Here is an 18801-nt window from a genome sequence, read left to right on the forward strand (position 1 = left end):
CAAAAATGCTAAGGTAAATCATCCTTGTACCTCTCTCTTTACATATTGATATGTTAGATTCCAAGATATGGAATTGCTTTGTCAAAGGATATTTGCACTTTTAATTTTTTTAATCAACACTACAAGATTGCTTTCCAAAATGCACAAAAGCAACTGGGGAGTGTACCAATCAGGCTGCACAGTAGGGAGTTACAAAGCAACACACCTAGTATAGCTACAATAGCACAAAGGTGGGAGGGGGAAAAATACTCAAATCATCCAAAAGAAGATGGAAAAAAAGGAAAAAAGGGACAAAGATGGAACAAATAGAAAACAAATAGCAAGATGGTAGACAAACTTCACCATATCTATAATCACATTAAATGTGAATGGTCTAAACACTCCAGTCAAAAGATAGAGATTGTCAAACTGGATAAAATGAAAAAGCAAGACTCAATTATATGCTGTCACTTTAGATAGACATAGATAAAATGATAGAATGAGATATACCATGTAAATGCTATTCATAAGAAAGGTGAAGTGGCTATATAACTAATATCAAAGACATCAGAACCCAAAATTTACCGCTGATCAAGGAGCACACGTAATAATGATAAAAGGGTCAATTCATCAGGACATAAACATCCTAAATGTTTGTGCCTCAAATCAGCACTGATTTGGCAGAAAAAACTGAGAACTGAAAGGAAAAAGAGATAAATCCAGTTATTGTTGGAAATTTCCAGTTTTCTCAGAACAAGCAGACAGAAAATCAATATGGGTATTTCAACCAATTTGACCTAATTGATATTTATAAACCACTTCACCCAACAGCAGTGGAATACATAGTTTTTTCCAGTGCACATGGAATATTCACTAAGATACACCATGTGCTGGGCCAAAAGTAAAGCAAGTAGATAATTATGGCATTCAAAGAATTCAAAACAGTACATTCTATTAACATGGGACAAGTGTTTTCACTCAAAAAGTTATCTGTACAAAGGAGTGGGTATACATGTGCATCCAGCATCGACCTAGAATGTGATGGAAGACATACTCCTAAGCAAGGAATAATAAGTATCCAGAACAACAGGTGCTGTGCCCCAGCATCTGGCTAATTCTATATCAGAAGAGGGACGGGTCAAGGCAGGTGTCTTGATGGGGCGAGACATGGAGACAGGGTGGTGGCAGGCAGCCTGGAGGAGAGGCAAGAGGAAGTGGCTGCTGGCCGGAAAACTTTGAAAGAGGAGTTTATGAAGGGTCTGGATGGTATGTTGTGGTGATCCTTTCACCGTAGTCCATGAGATTTCCAATGAAGGGCCTCTTGTTAATTCGCGGTGGTGGTGCATCCACCTTTGGGAGGCCCCGCCTGGAGGGGCTGAGTGCGCGGGCTCCAGGGGGGTGCGGGGCGGGGGCCCAGCCGCCAGGCTGCCTTCCTTCCCCGGGATGCGGCCCAGGAGTCCTGGGATGCAGGCCGGCCCGTGTCTGCGAACGTGCAAGACACCTTGGTCAGGTCGCAGGCAAACCTGTCTGCAGGGGAGGGGGGCGGTGGCGGTGGCGGTGTGCAACTTGAAGAGCCAAGGGTAGGAAGCCCCCGGGCTAACTCGCGCGCCCCCTGGGCAGAAGACGCGGACGCCCGGGGAGTGGACGCCGGGGTCGCTCTCGCTGCCCTCGCCCCCAGCGCTCCCGTCCCTGGCACGCCCTGGAGGCCGTCGCCGCGACCCGCGCTCGGGCGGGCACCACCTGGCGGGCGTGGCCCGGCCCGGCCGGAGGAGGGCGCAGCGCTGGCGCCACGGGCGGGGACAGGTGCCCGGGCGGGGCGCGGCGGGGCGGGGCGCGGTGGCGGGGCGGGCCGACCCGAGGCCCCAAGCAGCGGCGCCGCCCGGGCCTCAGAGGCCGCAGAGCGCGGCGCCCCGCCCGGCCCACCGCGCCATGGCCTCGCGCGCCCGGCGGCGCCGCCCGCTGCCCGCGCTGCTCGCGCTCTGCGCCCTGCTCGGCCCGCTGCAGGTAAGGAGACCCCCGGCCGCCGCGCCCCTCGCCGCCCCGCCGCGCCTGCCCGGCCGTGGCCGCGCGTGGCCGGGGGCCGCTCCCGCTCCCCGAGCGCCCTTCCCGCCCACCGCCTTCTCCGGAGCTCGGGCAGGCGGGTACGCGGGTTGGACGGTGGAAGGAGGCACAGGGCGAGCGGAGGGGTATTGGGGCGCAGAAGGGGGAGTTGCGGACCCCAGCCTTCGGACACGGGCGCTTCTACAAGTCCCACTTAGTGGCAGGCTTTGATGATGCCACTTACTCTCCGAACTTTTCTGGAGCCTCTACGAAGTTCCCACGCAGAGTAGCTGCTGCGGAGACCGCGGCGCAGACCCAGCCCGTTCCCCTGCGAACAGCATAAGCGAGGGGGACAGTGCAGAGCCGCAGACAGCGCCCACAGTGGGGAACCACTCGCAGGTGCCATTTCTCCTTTCGGGCCGCTTTGAGGGCCCCGGGAGCTCTGGGTCATTCCCTCTCACTGCGCTTCCTTTCCACCCTGTCGCCACCTCAGTTTCGTTGGTCATCTGAAGACTAGAGCAGTTCTCGCCCCACGGGGATGTCGAGAGCGGGCAGGGAAACCGAATTTGGCGGTTTCTTCCGAGAAGCTATCAGATTTCTTTTTTATGCTCCCTTCTTTTTATGTCTGCCTTCTCCCCTCCGACTACCCCCACAAACAGTTTAAGGTCCACCAGTTCAAGTTGCGGCCCTAAATAACTGTAGAATCACGTGTTCTCAGAAACTCTTTGATGATGTTAGGAGAAAACACTGTTTGCGGTTGGAGAAACCAAGGTACACGAGCGCTTCAAGTCAGCACGAGAGTCAGCAACAGCCGTGTTCTCCGTGAGCTCAGCCCGGGATGGGGTGGGACAGTGGTTAGTCTCACCAGTGCCAGGCCCTCCTGGGGCTCCCCAGCCCGGGATGCACCTGGGCTCCCCTCAGGGGCCATCCCCCTTTAGGAGCACCACAGGGCTGGTGAAGGGCTGCAGCTTGAAGACTGCTGAGGGTGCCAGAAAATGAGCGTTTTCCCAGATCCTCGTTGCCACCCAGTCCTCTCAGAAGCTTCTTTACCAGATCGCTCAGTACGGCTGCCAAGCAAATCAAACCCGTCACTGGTTTTCTGTCCTCCTAGAGGAGAGCTATAGTGTGGCAAACCCAGCACCACAAATACTATAAAAATCTTGTGTACTTGGAACTTCCTCAGAAGGCAGTGGTTTTCTTGGTTTCAGCAGTTTCAGATTCCCCTTCTCTGTTAAAATTGGCTTAAGCTCTTGTTAACGTGGTTCCACAGAATGGCACAGAACGGCGAGGAGACACGGGAGAGGCACTTGTAGGGCTGTGTTTGGGGTAAGAAGAGGGAGGGAAGCCAGCCTGGGATTAAAGCCTGGACGGAAATAACAGGAAGATGCTGTAGGCTGGAGCAGAACATTCTCATGAAGATTCATTCTATTTCATTCCAACTTGTCTGGGTCTCTTAGAACGGTTGAGGGAAAAGAAGGCAGAAAAACCTCGTGGAATTTTTTATTGTAAGCACTTCAGGTGTAGCTTAATTGAGTGTCCAACAGTTTGGACACGGTGCTACCTTATTTGAACTAAGGGACCAGACTCCAGTGAATGGCTAGCCACCTGAGAAAAACCTGCCAACTGCGTAGTTTAAAAAAACATCTCACGTTGCTATTGCAGAAACTGCCCACATACATCTATGCAGAACATGCAGTAGGTTCTAATAATAACAGCAAATGCTATCAAAACAAATTTATTTTTCAGAGAGACCTTTCAGCAAGTGCTGTTTCCCCTCCGTTTCCCTTTACGCCACTTGAATTATGTGCATTTTTTAATCATACCTAAACGGGAAACAATCAAATGATATTGGGACAGTTGTAATCAAATTATATGGTTTGTGCCATCTCCCCAGTGGAAATCCATTAACTCTGAAAGGCAAAGCCAGATGTAATATTGCGTTATTATCTCCAAAAGGTATAGTGTGGTGACAAGCGCTGTGTATGTTCAATTACTGGTTTTTTGGCCAACCTATTCTGTTAGTTCGAAAAAAGGAATTGCATTGACAATCCTTTTTTGTTAGTTATCACACACTAGGGCAAGGCTTGAAGAACTGCTTAGCTTGGAGGGGTACTGGTTTTGTAAAAGAGTTGGCAAAAACAGCTTCTAGAAGGTGCTTTATCTGCAAGTATTGTATTTAGTTTCATTTACATTATATTAAATAGATTTAAACTTACCTGGAAAGCTAGAAGTTTTGCCTTCTCAAACATTTCTGTGATTATATCTCTGTCTGCCTGTATTTGTTTTCTTTCCTTTTTTCTTTTTTTGGGGAGGGGCAGATTAGCCCTGAGCTAACATCTGTTGCCAATTCTCCTCTTTTTGCTGAGGAAGGTTGGCCCTGGGCTAACATCCATGCCCATCTTCCTCTACTTTATATGGGATGCCACCACAGCATGGTTTGACAAGCAATGTGTCGGTCTGCGCCTGGGATCTGAACCTGCGATCCCCGCGCCGCCTCAGCTGAGCACGTGCACTTAACTGCTGCACCACCCGGCTGGCCCCAGGAAATTTGTTTTCATACATAAGAAGAGTATTTGCCTACAGAGAAAAACATTTTAAGTTTGTATGTTTGTAGTTCTGTTTATTCCAAGTAAGAAAGTAATAGAAGCACGCTGTTTTCATTAAGTAACTGATTATACACAGCCATGTTTATTCTCAGTTATCCAAGACCTAAGGGCAGATTCATTCATACCCAGGCCGACAGCCATTTATAGGATGTAAAACATTGTCTAGTGAGAAAGAAGACGAAGACATAGCTCTGTCTTCACAGATCACAGTCCTGTGAAGAGAACCAGACAGGTGAAGCTGTAATAATAATAAAGCAGCCAGTGATAAGAGAGGTGCAGAGGGTGTGCGAGCAGGAGAGAGTGAATATGGCTGGAGGAATCCGGGAGGACTTCTGGAGGATGGGGTTTCTACAGTGGTCTTTGGAGGATGTGTAGGAAAATCAAGGGTCAGAGAAGGAATGATTCTAAGAGGTAGTTGGGGAAGAAAGCTTTCTAGTCGAGAGGGTCGTGTGAGTGGTTTAGGCCTAAAGGAGTCTTGCCAAAAAAAGCCACATATTTTTATGACTTTACAGATAGCACAAAGCACTTAACTCAGGAAACCCTACCAAACAGACGGGGCATTAAACATTTATTGTTTTATAACTCTTGTTATATAAGATAACTCTTGTATGGCCCTTATTGAGTTGGTAAGGTAGACTCAGAAATAGATAGGCCACGGGGCCCTGGAAAGGCCTGTGGGGAGACCCCACAGAGGAAATCCCCTAGGGTGGGGCTCAGGCTGGAGGATAGGTGGGTGCTGGGCACCTGCAAGGGCTGTCTCCCTGCCCCGCATCCCTTCCCAGAGGGAAGACTTGGCTATAAGTGAATACTTTGTTTGGAGAACCACTGACATGTAGATCAGTGGCCTTTTAGTTCATTTTGTTGATAACACATATTTCAAATGCCTCCCCCTATCGTTATTTCCTTCCTACCACTTCCCCAGAAAATGGCAAATCTGTAATATGAACACATTCTCTGCGTTGATAAGGAAATGTGAGCTTGCTTTTTCAGTTATCTACCAGCAATTCTTACACCAGGAAAACTGAAACAATAAAGGTGTATCTTTGAAAGTCAATAAATCAGAGTTTTATGAGGCCATGAAAAGGGGAGTTCCAAACCAGGGCCTCCTTTGCAGAGAGTGTTGTTTTAAGGAGGCGCTGCATGAACTTTATCTGCCATGTCAGTATTAAAATTTCCCCCATTGTATTTTTCTATTTTTGAAGTGCACGGAAAAAATATTAGTGTTTTTCCCACATAGTGTGTCCAGTGGACTAGGAATGCTGTCTAGGCTGTTCTTATTGCCAGCGTGGGTGTGCATCCCCCTTCCCCCCATGGTCACCAGCTCTACAGGTGTTTCACTCCCTAGAGCATCTACCCTCTGGCCAGGTGGCCACCCAGGACCCGTCTGCTGTCTCTCTGCAGCGTTCTGACCCCAGCCCACAAGGGAAGCACACCAGACAGAGCACACAGCTCCTTAACCCACCCCACCCCCCCATACATCCAGAGCTGGCATGCTACCGGCGGGCGATTTTCCCTCCAGGCACCTTTACATTCTCCACCTGCTTTGTAGGAAGTGTTCGCCTTCTCTGTGTTTCCCTCTGGTTGCAAAGTGTGGGCTTCCTATAGGATCCACTGCTAGAAAAAGTTTAAGCTCAACTCATCCTTTCTGCCCCAAAGCACTGAGCCTGAGAAACCACGAGTGGGACAGTGGGCTTCAGCAAAACGGAAGACCTGGTCCATCTGAAGTTCTTAGTGAGCTTATGAGGCTTAACGCTGAGTAGGTGGCGAGCGAGATTCCGCGCCGGCCGTATCTTCTGTCCTCATTTTGAGAGGCGCTCTGTCTGTTTCCTGCCTGGGACGCAGCCTGCCAGCGCTCCCCGGGCCGGCTTCCCCTCCGTCTCTGTCGTCAGGGGCTGGCCGGCGCTGCTGTTCTCACGGCAGAGCCCCAGTCAGCAGTTTCAAGCCCATTCTTTATGGGTGTGTGATGATAACTTTATATCTGTATTTGTTTTGTGGGCCACCGTCGACTTTCAGCCTTTATTTCTGTGGGCTGCCCTATTCAGGGCAGGGCACTCCATAGTGAGAAATAAAGCTAAGAATTTGTGTTCATTGTATGTAGTCATTGATTTCAATAAAGTGAGCACCTACTACAGGTGGCACACTCCGCAACAGGCCAGGGAGGCAGAGCCCAGGGGCACAGCAGTCCAGACGTGCAGTAGGACACGTGTGTTCCTGGAAGCATTATTCATAGTGTGGGCACCCACGACAAGGAGTGCTTTAACCTGCCTGAGAGTGTCAGGGAAAATACCCCACTCTTCCCTTGTGCAGTCGTGTGTGTATAACATGCATGAAGAGGGGCAAGAGAGCAGCATTTGGGCCAGGGGGTCAAGCGTGGCTAGTGCTCCGGTGGTGGGAACAGCAGGGAGGCGTGACAGAGTAAAGTGTTTTCAGGCAGCTCTAAAAAGGACAGCGTTCCTGACTCCAAGGGCATGCGGGAAAGGGAGGCAGAGCCAGCACTCAAGGGCCTTACGTGCAAGCAAAATAGTATCTCCAAGAATTGTGGGCTAGGGAGGGACGTGATCAGATTTGTGTGTCATGGAGAAGAGTGTCTGGGGTGGGTTGAGGGGACAGTAAGGAGGCCACTGCTCTGGTTCGGGGAGGAGCTAGTGAAGGCTTGAATCAGGTCGGAGTAGTGGTGAGAGAAAGGAGAAGCCAAGTGCGGGAGCGATTTCAGAGCCAGCAGGGCTGTGCGAGGTGCCCACAATACAGGAGCAAAGGATGTGGTTGGCCCTATTATTAAAAAAAAAAAAAAAAAAAAACATGTGGTAGATGTCAGAACACATAGCTGACCCTGGGATTATATTTTTCACAGTTTACTAAGGAAATTTCTGTCTTGGCCCAAACCAAAATATTTTTCAGTTTGAAGTGAAAAAGGATTTTTCTCCCCAGCAAACAATGAAGAAGGATGAAGTTTAGGCTATTGAATCTCAGCTGTTGTATCTGATTTTATTGGGAGGCAGAGACAAAGTTCCTTAGACCCTATAGAGGTAAACAAGCCAAAAGCCCCAAGGTGTTGGGATCCGTGGGAAATTTGTGTGCTCTGGAATTTAGAGCCATTTGTCTTTAAATCAGAAGTTCAGGATGTAGGCAGAGCTCTGACACTCAGGACTCAAGAGAGATAAGCAGCCAGTGATCCCCAGAGGATCCAACGTCAGAGCAGGTGTGACCTGACCCGCGGTCTTCCCACTCTGGCCTTGAATATGTCACCTGCCCCCAGCAAAGCAGTGTTTACCTTGGACCCACAGCTCGGCAAAAACTATTCGCTTGCACAAAATGCGTTTTCCTGGTGGATTGCTAGTGCCTCCGATGAGTGTTTCCCTCCCTCTCTGCCCAGCCACCACCCAGAAAAGTCCCAGCCTGGCAGGTGACAGAGGAGCCCGTGAGGCACAGGCGAAGTCAGAAAGCTGCCAGGTTTTCAAGTGGCAAGAAAAACTGACTGCAAAAACTACCCTTTCAGTTCATCAGAGTAATAATAACTTATTACATTTCCTGTTCAGTGCTAAGGCTACAAGAGCCACTTCCTCCGGCTACCAGAAATTTGAAGACTTTCCATTAAAAATGAGGAAGAAAAACTCTCAACTTTTTGTGAATGTGATGGTTAAACCTGGCAAGTGGGAAGAGAGGACGTGTGGTGGTGCATGGATCCTATTAGCACCACGAGTTTGCTGGTCTGTGTTCTCCTTACACCCCCCAAATGGGAAGTGAATCACTTCCCTAAGGTATTGATTTTTTTTTAAAATACTTGTTACTTTTTCTGTTGTAGTTAGCGACTAACTAAAGAGTGTATCGTTAAGTAGTACAAATAGCTGCCGGTTAAAAGTAACCTGGAAAGGGTCCTTCCCATCGCTCAACTCTGTACCCAAGGTGTAGAAGCAAGATTGCATCTAGAATTTGCATGGTAATTGAGAATCTGTTCCATTTTTAAAGCTTAGTCGAGATTATTCACATCCGCTAACCCGGTTCATCATTTAATGATTCCCAATGTCAGGAACTTCCCTATAGCAGACCTAAATCTAATATGTCACAATTTGACCCCATTTCCTCAAATTTGTTCTTTCGTAGGGGTAAAGATCAGTTGGTCAATGTCTTCTTTATTTTAATGTTTCTATTGTTGAAGATTGTTCTCCCACAACTTCCCCTTGCCCAGGGTTATTCATTCTAGTTCCTTTAACCTCTCTGTCAGCTTTTTTTCCTTTCAATTCAGTGGATACTGATTTTGCACTTACTAGCAAAATCCACAAACAAACAAACAAACAAAAGCCCCTAAGAGGCTGTGGAAAACATCTGACTTAGACCACACAGCCTCTGACCCGGAAAGCTCCCCATCTAGCAGGGAAGACAAGACCTCAGTCTTCATTCCTTGCAGTTACGTGGGTCTGCAGCCCTACAAAAGGGGAAGAAGTGAGAAGCTGTGGGAGCACAGAGGGGCAGAGGATTGGAGTGGAAACTGGGCAGGTAGTGCTTGATCTGGTACTGGAAGGATGGGTATGATTCTGGGGGCAGAGAGAGCAGGGGAAGGGGCAGATGTGGGGACAAACAGAGCATGCAGGAGAAAATCGAGTCCCGTCCAAGGTCTGGCGCCCTGGGCTGGCCAGAGAGACCAGGAAAGGACAGGGCCATCTGAGGGGGCGCTGGTTGGTCGTGAAGGGCTGTGTGAACAAACCTAGGAGTTGGGACTCTGCCCCGTGGAGAGTGTGGTCACTGGACCCAGCTTCCACAGCACCTGGGAACTTGTAAGAAGTGCACATTCTCAGGCCACACCTTATGCCCGATGAATCAGAAACTCTGGGTGTGGGACCCAGCAATCTGATCTAGCAACCTTTCCAGGGGATGCTGATGCACACTCAAGTTTAAGAACCGCTGCTATAGACCGTGGGATTCCATCAAAAGGTTTTGAACTCAGCTCTAAGATCATATGATGACTATTGTTGAATCTCTGTTGTGTGCCAGGCATGTGCTGGATGCTTTACATAGATTAGCTCTAATCCTCACTCCACATTGCCAGGAAGATGAGAAAACTGAGGCACAGAGAGGCTAAGTAACTTGCCCAAGTTGGCTCAGCTCATAGTGGCAGAGCTGGCACTCCACCCAGGCATCTGCTCTAGTGGCATGGCTTAACTCCTCCAGTAAACTGCTTATACAGTCGACTGTGTGATGGGGTGGGGAACAGAGAAAGAAATTCCAGGCATGGTGGGACAGAAGCATGCTTTTTAGTGTTTGGGGAAATATCATAACCAGTCTGTGTTTGTGGGGGTCTGCTTGAGGATGTATACTCATTGAGGACCTTCTGTTACTAATTGTTATTAAGCAGAAAGAAAAATGCTGTGACTTTAAGGCTAATCGAGTTTAAACAGGCACCCTGAGCGCTCTCAGCACAGGGTCCCTTTACCAGTTGATCCCTGACTCAGGAGGAAAAGAAATGTGACCTATTGAATCATCTCTGCCACTTCCTGAAGCAAAGACATCTCCGACTCCTCTGAGCCCCCCACCCTCAGAAATAAACTGTATTCTGCCACTGCAGTGAGCCCAGCTCCTGCGCCTGTCACGACAGTTCACGGCTGTGTTTATCCCACTCCCTCCACCTGCCAGGCTCTGTGCTGGATAGGGTGGGGTGGGTGGGGGTGGAGACAAGGCCTCCGAGCCCCAGGGCAGCGTACAGTGAGAGGTTAAATGTAGTTCTATCATATATGTAAAGGTGCAATATGTCTTAGCATTACTATATTTACAGTGAATTTGGGAACTCCTCTCTTGGCCCAAATGACCTAGGCTCCTATTTTGATGTCTCTACCCATGGCACAAATCTAAATCATTTCTATAACTGACTTTTTTTTCAATACCTTAAAAGACTCTCCCCTAAGTAGTAGGAGAAAAATTGGAATAAGAAAGAGGGTCAGAACATATATAGCTTCTGGGTCACTGTCAGGTCTCGAGCTTTTACTGGGAGTGAGACAGGGAGCCCCCAGTGGAGTTTGGGTGGGGAATAATAACATGTGTTACTAATGCTCAATAGCAAGAAATCTAGAAACAGACCCCAAACCTATGACAATGGAATATACGATATGGGGGCAATTAAATTCAGTGGGAACACAATTGGAATCTCTGTCTTAAACTTTAACCCATTAATTTCTAATGGTCACAGGGTTTAAAGGGGTTTAAATGAAACCAAAAAATTGCCCCCTTCTGATGGACTCAGGTTTTCCATTCCCCAGTTGGGATCCCTGTGACCAGGTATTTGAGGTCCTATTTATGTGTAAATTGACAAACAACCAAAGCACTGGAACGCACAACCAACTGGTTGTCGTCTTAACTGTGCAGAGTAGTCCTCACAGATGAGGGAATGCAGAAGTGATGGGTGCCCCACTCCTCTGTGCCTGGAGAGCAAGTACAGAGTGGCCTCGTGAAAGGCTCATCCAGGTGAGAGTCCCTCCCTTCCCGGCTGTGAGTGACAGGCGTAAAAGGCCAGAGCAGCTGTGTTGTGTGTTACTTGGGCAAACCTATGTTGAAAAAAGAATTTGAGCCCAGGAAGAGATTTCTAATCTTGATTTTGCAACTCCCTTCCCCCAAGGAATCTCTAATTCTGCCCAAAATTGGTGGAGCATTTCCAAGTCTATGATTGGGAGTGTGAATTTGATTCAGGACTAGTAGGAAACTATTATAGTCTTCTGTAAAGGGAAGTTATGAGATCACAATGGTCCTTCACGAAAAATTATTCATTAATTTAATAAGAATTTGAAATTTGCTACATTGCATTGTTTCAGTCTACTTATCACTAACCTTTGGAGCAAGTTGCTCTGTCTCTTTGTGAGGATGCAGAAAGATGAGAGAAGTGAAGTCTCTGGCATAGTGCCTGCATGCAATAGGTGTTTCATAAGGGCCAGGTCTTCCCTCACTCCCACTCAAGATAAATGGCATCTGTATCCAGCAATGGGAGAGGTGGTTCTCAATGTCCATTATATAGATGGAGATGACTGTGCAGTGTTTGGGAATATGAGAAAGTTCTGACTCTTAGTCTTTAACATAATCTCTGACCTTGCTACTCAAAGACTAGCAGCATCAGCACCACCCGGGAGCTTCTTAGAAGTGCAGAATCTCGGGCCCCACCCTAGACCTACTGAATCAGAATCTGCATTTTAATAAGATTTCTAGGTGAATCTTATGTACATTATTGATTGAGAATCGTTGGTCTGTGAACGTGGGAGTAGAGAAGAAGACCTGGTACAGTGTATTGCTCACAGGTACTGAATAGTATTAGTTGATTGAGTTTATTAAAAAAAAAAAAGTTTAGGTCAGTTGTGGCTGAAACAAGAGAAGGTGAAGATCAACTGTGTTAAAGAAAAAAAGGAAGAGGGACAAGTTCAAGAGGCCAGCGATAGTGCTGGATGTGGGGTTTAACATCTTGAAAAGCAGTGATAGATAGATGGAGAGTGCCTAGCATGATAATGCTTACTCCAGAGGCTGGGTAGGGCAGTGGCGTCTTGTGTCCCCACCCCAGCCACTGTGAGGAGCTGCACTGCATTCTCCACCCAGGTCTAGTGTCTTGTGGCCTCCTGTTCAGTAGCCGGCGCTGCTTAGTTCTTCAGGAAACACGGATGCGGACGTTGTTCTCCTCAGGGAGCTTCCAATCTAGTCGACGTTCCTAGATGTGGCCACATGAGGACACTGGAGGATATTAAGATGTGGAATACACGTGATATGCATGGTAGGATGTGACGAAAGGTAGAAGGTTTCGTGGGCCAGAGTCCCCAGGCTGCTCAGGAGAGGCTGGACGTGTGCCAAGTTGGGAGGGAGGGCTGGTGTTTGGATTGACAATGAAGACGAGGAGGGCAAGAGCAAAGCTCAGGGGCGGGTGACCTGTGAGTGGGCGTGGTCAGTAGACTGGTGTGTGGGTGAGCAGTGAGTGATCAGCAGGCACGGGTGATGCAAAACCAGGTTAGGGGGCTTGGAATGCCGGTGACCATAGAGTTAACTGAAGATACTGAGCAGGGGTGACCCTGAAAGCACTGTAGGGACATCTAATGACAAACGTTGGGCACAGGTGTGTTGGGGAAGATGGGTGGTGTGCTGAGGGCCTAGTCGCAAGCTTACAGTCTACCAGGAAGGGCAAGCACACCAGAAGCAACGGCAGAGCATGGGCGGGACTGGGACAGGAGAAAGTCCAGGTGGGCATGGGACCGTCTAGCATGAGAGTCGACCCTGTCTAGGAGTGAGAGATATCTTAGGTTAAACCAAAATGGTCAAGGCCAGCAATTTCACGTTTCAGCCTAATGGCTGACAGGGGCTTGAAAGTTGAGCAGGACCACAAGAGTTGGCTGGAACAAATGGGGGGCCGAGGGCTGCAGTGTGTTCTAGGCCAAGGATCCTGGGCAGGGCTGCTGAGGGGAGGACAAGAGAAGTGGGCGGAGGCCTGGGGAGCCTTGGTGAGGAGCCGGACCTCATCTTGGTCTTTAATGTACTCGCTGACCTTGCCACTCAAAGATCAGCAACGTCAGGGTCACCTGGGAGCTTGTTAGAAGTGCGGAATCTCGGGCCCCACCCCAGACCTACTGGATCTGAGTCTGCATTTTAATAAGATTTCCAGGTGATTCTGTGCACGTTTGAAGCACTGGCCTTGACTGAGGGCCAGGGGCAGTCTAGGCCCTTCTCTGGCCACTTTGGGGGTGCATAGCCTTATTAGCTTGGTACACCCCCAGAATGGAGGCAGAGCCTGGGAGGATCCTTGTCCTCTAGCAGACCAGTGCGCTCTTGGAAGCATAGGGGTCATTGACATTTGCTACAGGAAAGAAGAGAAAGCAGCTCTCATCTCAAATGAATAAAAGTTAAAAAAAAAAAAAAATCCAAGAATGGTTAAAAAAAAAAAAGCCTTTCGCAGTGGGAAAATAAAGGGCTATTCACTGGAGCCTGTCAAATGGTAAGGTAAGGACAAAGCCATCCTAATGACTGTGTTTAGGAAACAAACCTTCCTTGCACTTTCCTTTCAAGTAGCCTACAGCTGCAAACTTTTTTCATTTTTTCACTCTTTATCTCCCTGGAAGACAAAGAAACTTGCAATTAAAGTTTTGAAATGCAAAGTTATTTCTTCATTTTCCTTTGGGCCATACATTTTCTTTTCTAGGAGCAGCGATAATAAATGCATTGTGAGGAAAGTAAGAAAGAAAGTTGGGCAAAAATCAACAGACCTTTGATATGTTCTTGCCTGAATAAGTATAGCACTCTTTTATTTCTTGGTTTTTTTTGGAAGATCAGCGCTGAGCTAACATCCATGCCAATCCTCCTCTTTTTGCTGAGGAAGACTGGCCCTGGGCTAACATCCATGCCCATCTTCCTCTACTGTGGGGCGCCACCACAGCATAGCCTGACAAGCGGTGCACCAGATCTGAACCCGGGCTGCCAGCAGCAGAGCGTGCACGCTTAACTGCTACGCCACAGGGCTGGCCCAGCACTCTTTTATTTCTTTAAGGAGCATATCTAAAATCAAGGTGGTCATGGAAAAATTGCTGAGGGGTCCATAAGAAGCAACTTTGAGATTCCTTATAAAGTCAGTTGTTTAACGTTTGCTAAATCAAAGTGGTGAATATGTCAAGACTTCTAATAGGCTACAGTTACTCTACATTTTTAAGGTTTTTTTAATCAAACCTGACCTAAGTCAGATTTTTTTCTGTGCATAATATCTATTCCAAAAATTTATTGTGGCAAAATGGTTAAGATAGTAAATTTTGTTATGCGTATTTTATCACAGTTAAAAATAAAAATTAAAAAACCTTATGGCAGATGTTGTAATTCCTCCCTGGTAAAGAAAATAGCATGAACTGCTTATTATTTAAAGCTGTGTGGGGTATCGGCAATGTCCGATGTGAACCTAAAGTCAATACCACACAATCCTGGTGCTGTGGGTGTGTATTAACTCACAAGCTGGATAAATTCTGTAGTCAGTTGTGTGACTTCATCTCCCACCCTCTCTCACTGCACTGGTCACACAGGCCTTCTTGCTGTTCCTGATCAAGCCATGCATGCTCCCTCCCAGGGCCTTGGCACAAGCTTTTTATGCCCACCTGGGGTACTCCTCCTCCTGACACTTGCTGTTAATTTGGCTGTTCCCTCACTCTATGCAGGTCTCCACTCGAAGGTCATCTTATCAAAGAGGCTCCCCATCAGAATCCCATCACCTTGTTTATCCTGTTTTGTTTTTTTCGTCAGTCATTACAACCAGATTTCATTATGTGTTTGTTTATTGTCACTCTTCTCCCGTGGACTATAAGCAAGGACTGTGTCTAGTATCCATCTACTGTATCCACAGAACATAAAATTGTCTCTGGCACATAGTATGTGTTCAGTTAATATGCGAGGAATAAATGGATGTAGGTTTATTTTGTCTCAGTGTTAGGTTGTACACTCACTGAGCATGTATTACTTAAATGCTAAATCTCCTAGATTATTTTCTAGAGAACTGTGCAGTGATGCTGTTTAGAGTGGGAGCATTTTTCTTAAATAGAAAAATCAAGGATTTCTTTCAAAATGGTGAAAATGAACCCAAGGGTCATTTTCTGATACCTCTGATACCACACATATCCTATATATGGATATGTGTCAGTGCTGTTAACTGCTACATTGAGTCCCGTGAACAGGACCAGGCAAAATTAAATTATCCCATAAAAAATGGGCAAAGGACTTGAATAGACATTTCTTCAAAGAAGATATACAAATGGCCAATAGGAACATGAAAAGATGTTCAACATCATTCATCATTAGGGAAATGAGGATCAAAACCACAACGAGAGACCACTTCATACCCATTAGGATAGCTATTACCCAGAAACGGAAAATAACAAGTGTTGGCAAGGACATGGAGAAATTGGAACTCTCGTGCATTGCTAGTGGGAATGTATTAAAATGGTGTAGACACTATGGAAAACAGTTTGATGGTTCCTCTAAAAGCTAAACATAGAATTACCATATGACTCAGGTATAGACTCCAAAGAATTTAAAACAGGGGCTCAAGTAGATGCCTGTGTGCCAACATTCATTGCAGCATTATCACAATAGCCAAAGGTGGAACAACCCCGTGTCTGTCAATAGATGAATGGATAAACAAAATGTGGTATATACATACAGTGGAATATTATTCCACCATATAAAGGAATGAAGTTCTGATACATGGTACAACGTGGATGAACCTTGAAGATATTATGCTAAGTGAAATAAGACATAGAAGGATAAATACGTAATTCCACTTATATGGGGTACCTAGTCAAATTCATAGAGACAGAAAGTAAAATAGAGGTTACAAGGGGCTACATGGAGTGGGGAATGGGGAGTTATTGTTTAATGGTTAAAAGAGTTTCTGTTTGGAATGATGAAAATGTTCTGGCAATAGATAGTGATGATGGTTACACAACATTGTGTGTAATTAATGCCACTGAAAAGTACACTTATAAATGGTTAAAATGGTAAATTTTGTTATATATGTATTTACCACAATAAAAAGAAGTTTTTAATTAAAGTATCCCGAAGTTAACAACAACAAAAAAAAAGAGCATTCAAAGGACAGGCATAAAAACAGCCAAATTCGATCTTTCACGGTGGGAGACGGCCCCTTCTCACCTCCCTGAAAAGAGCCACTTTCTTTACCTACTGCAAGATCCAGACTGGCTACTTCGTTGTTTTCTCATGCAGCCCTTCATGTCATTATTCCCTCCATAAGGTCCTGTGCATTGTCTCAAAGGAGTTGGCACCTTCTTACTGGCCCTTCCCATTCCACCATTCTTTGCAATATGTTTCCTGGTGCTGCTAACAAACGACCCTCCCTTTCTTCTATGACCACCTAGCTGGCCTGTCCTCAGGGCCCTGAAGCAGCACCCTCCCCTTCCCAGTGTCAGAGCACCCCTGGGCCTCCCCACCAGCCTCTGAGCCCGCACCTCCCCAGGTCTCCCTCTGCTCCCTCCACTTCTCCCGCCTCTGCCTCTGTCCCTCACCCCTGCCCTCCCGGCTTTGTGCACCTCCTTCTGATTCCTTCCCAATCCCAGAGGCAGAAGAGGCAGATACCAGTCAGTGTGTCCCGGGCTGCGTTCTCTCTCTTTCCCTGTACAGGACCAGGGAGGGTGAATCCAGGGGCTCAGTGGAACTCGGAGCTTTCCACTGCACCAGTTCTTGCACTGTCGGGTGGGTCTCTGTTACAGTTGTCTTTCCTCTCTATCTGGGCCTTGTCGTCTGGTGCTAAATGCTTTGAGAGGACAGGATCGGGCTAATTTCTTTAGTCCTGCACCAAACCAGTCCCTTTCACAAGTATGTGAGAGTTCAGTAAAGACGGTTTTGAAGATGTGATAATGGCAGAGCTTTTTAAGAGATTGATGCTTTCTATTGTTAAACCCTAGACTAGACCAAAATTTATCTTCTGATCGTAATTATGTGAAAATCGTTTTTACGAGATAAAGGTGAATGACTCAGGGAAAGGAATGACTGGCCTTACTCTATTATTTGCACAGTGAGTAAATCAACTCACAGCCCCTTTATGGAGGGTGGTCTATATGTGCAGAGGGGGTTGATTCATCTCCGTGATTTTCCATGAGACCAGTAGGAGTTGACCAGCTGTGATGAATGCCTTTGAGTTGGAGTTTTGAATACTCTTTATCACTGGAAACACGTTCATAAAATACATTTTAGAATGCTCTAAATCCTTTAGTAGCAGGTCAATTACTATAATAGTATTTATGACAGTCATAATTTTCTCAAACAAACCAGGTACATCTTTTCATATTGTACCAATCGGGGAATACTTGAGCCTCACTTTTGGCAGTAGAATTTTTTTCCAAGAGCTGTGTGTAAAATATATTTCTGTGAAATGAATTGTATTTTAAACACTCAGGGAGTTTTCTGATTAAACCCTCTAATTTCTGGATCCACTTCTGGTATGACAGGCCAAGCACCTGGCTGGTATAACTTGGGTTCCATAGTTCAGTGGTCTCCCAGGTGGGGCGAACACACCTCAGGGAGTGTGCCAGGTGACCTGTTGGGGTGCATGGGAGAGCCCCAAAAGCTGCCGCTTTATTCTCTTTGTCTCTTTAATGTATAACATCCTACCTTCCTAGGTGCCTGTGGAACGTTCTGAAGCATGAAATGTGAAGCTTTGGTTTGTACAAAAGAAAAATGAGTAATATTTTTTGGTCGTGACTCTATTATGTCCTAGTTACAGAATCCCTGAGAGATAGGATCTGCAGCCGCTTTATCAGCAGACACCCTGAGTGAGCTGTCTCTGCCCTCACCCCAGCACGGCGTACCCCACTGACTGATCCCCAGACAGAAAACCACTGAAATGACTCGACCGCTTGTCACGTTACAGTCCCATGAGAAAGCGCTTCATCATGTGAAATCAAGCATACTTTTTAAAAAATAGACCTCTTTGATTAAAAACATTTTTTTCCAGTCGCCCAGCTGAAATACTCTGCCGTCAGCTTTTGTGTGTCAGAGCCAAGTTCAAAGTAAGCAGGGATGGTGCACTCAAGAAACTTGTCAGGCCCTCAGAATTTTTCTACAGGCCCCATTCTCTCTTTTCCAGCCTCTTTCCCTTTCCTGGTAACACTTTTTTCCCTTTACCTGCTCAGGGAATGATCTAAGTAACTAATGCTCCCTCATCTGCTCAGGTGTGCACCTCCGCATCCCCACCACTCCATTGCCTGCCGGCCAGGTGGGCGCCACTGTGCTGAGTGACTAATGCGGGTACTTCACTTCGTTCTCCCAGCAACCTCCTAGAAAGGTCTTGAGCTTCAAAATGAGGAAGCAGAGCCTACTTTTTATTGAGTATTGCCACTTGCCAGTGCTACATCATTTACGTGAATTATCGCATCTGATCCTCACTGTGGTGGGATGGGGACAATTATCAGCCCCATTTTACAGGTGAGGAGATTAAGGCTTATAATTGGCTTTTTCCCCCCCCTTTTCTTCAAATTGTAGAAACGTAGACTGTTTTATTAAAGAAATGTCAGACATTCTTCTGTCCAGGCCAAACTGCAAGCTCACTTCTGAAAGCTGCCCTGGATGGAAAAATCTTCCTGCCCTGAAGCCCGCCCCACTCTAACCAGTGGGGCCACCTGGCCAGGCCCTTCCTCCCTCTTCACCAGCTCTCCAGGACCATGCTCCCCTCTTC

General features: G+C 47.1%; 1 protein-coding gene across 1 annotated transcript in view; it reads left to right on the forward strand.

Moving 5' to 3' along the window:
• Positions 1-1242: 1242 nt before the first annotated feature.
• The window catches only part of TNFRSF11A (TNF receptor superfamily member 11a), a 50842-nt gene continuing 33283 nt past the window's right edge, over positions 1243-18801 (forward strand). The window contains exons 1-2 of the mRNA XM_058556623.1: positions 1243-1489; positions 1658-1983. Of these exons, the coding sequence (XP_058412606.1) occupies positions 1243-1489; positions 1658-1983 (573 nt within the window). The remainder of the gene's footprint in view (positions 1490-1657; positions 1984-18801) is intronic.

Source organism: Diceros bicornis, chromosome 16 (genome assembly GCF_020826845.1).
Source record: "Diceros bicornis minor isolate mBicDic1 chromosome 16, mDicBic1.mat.cur, whole genome shotgun sequence".
NCBI classification, from domain to species: domain Eukaryota; kingdom Metazoa; phylum Chordata; class Mammalia; order Perissodactyla; family Rhinocerotidae; genus Diceros; species Diceros bicornis.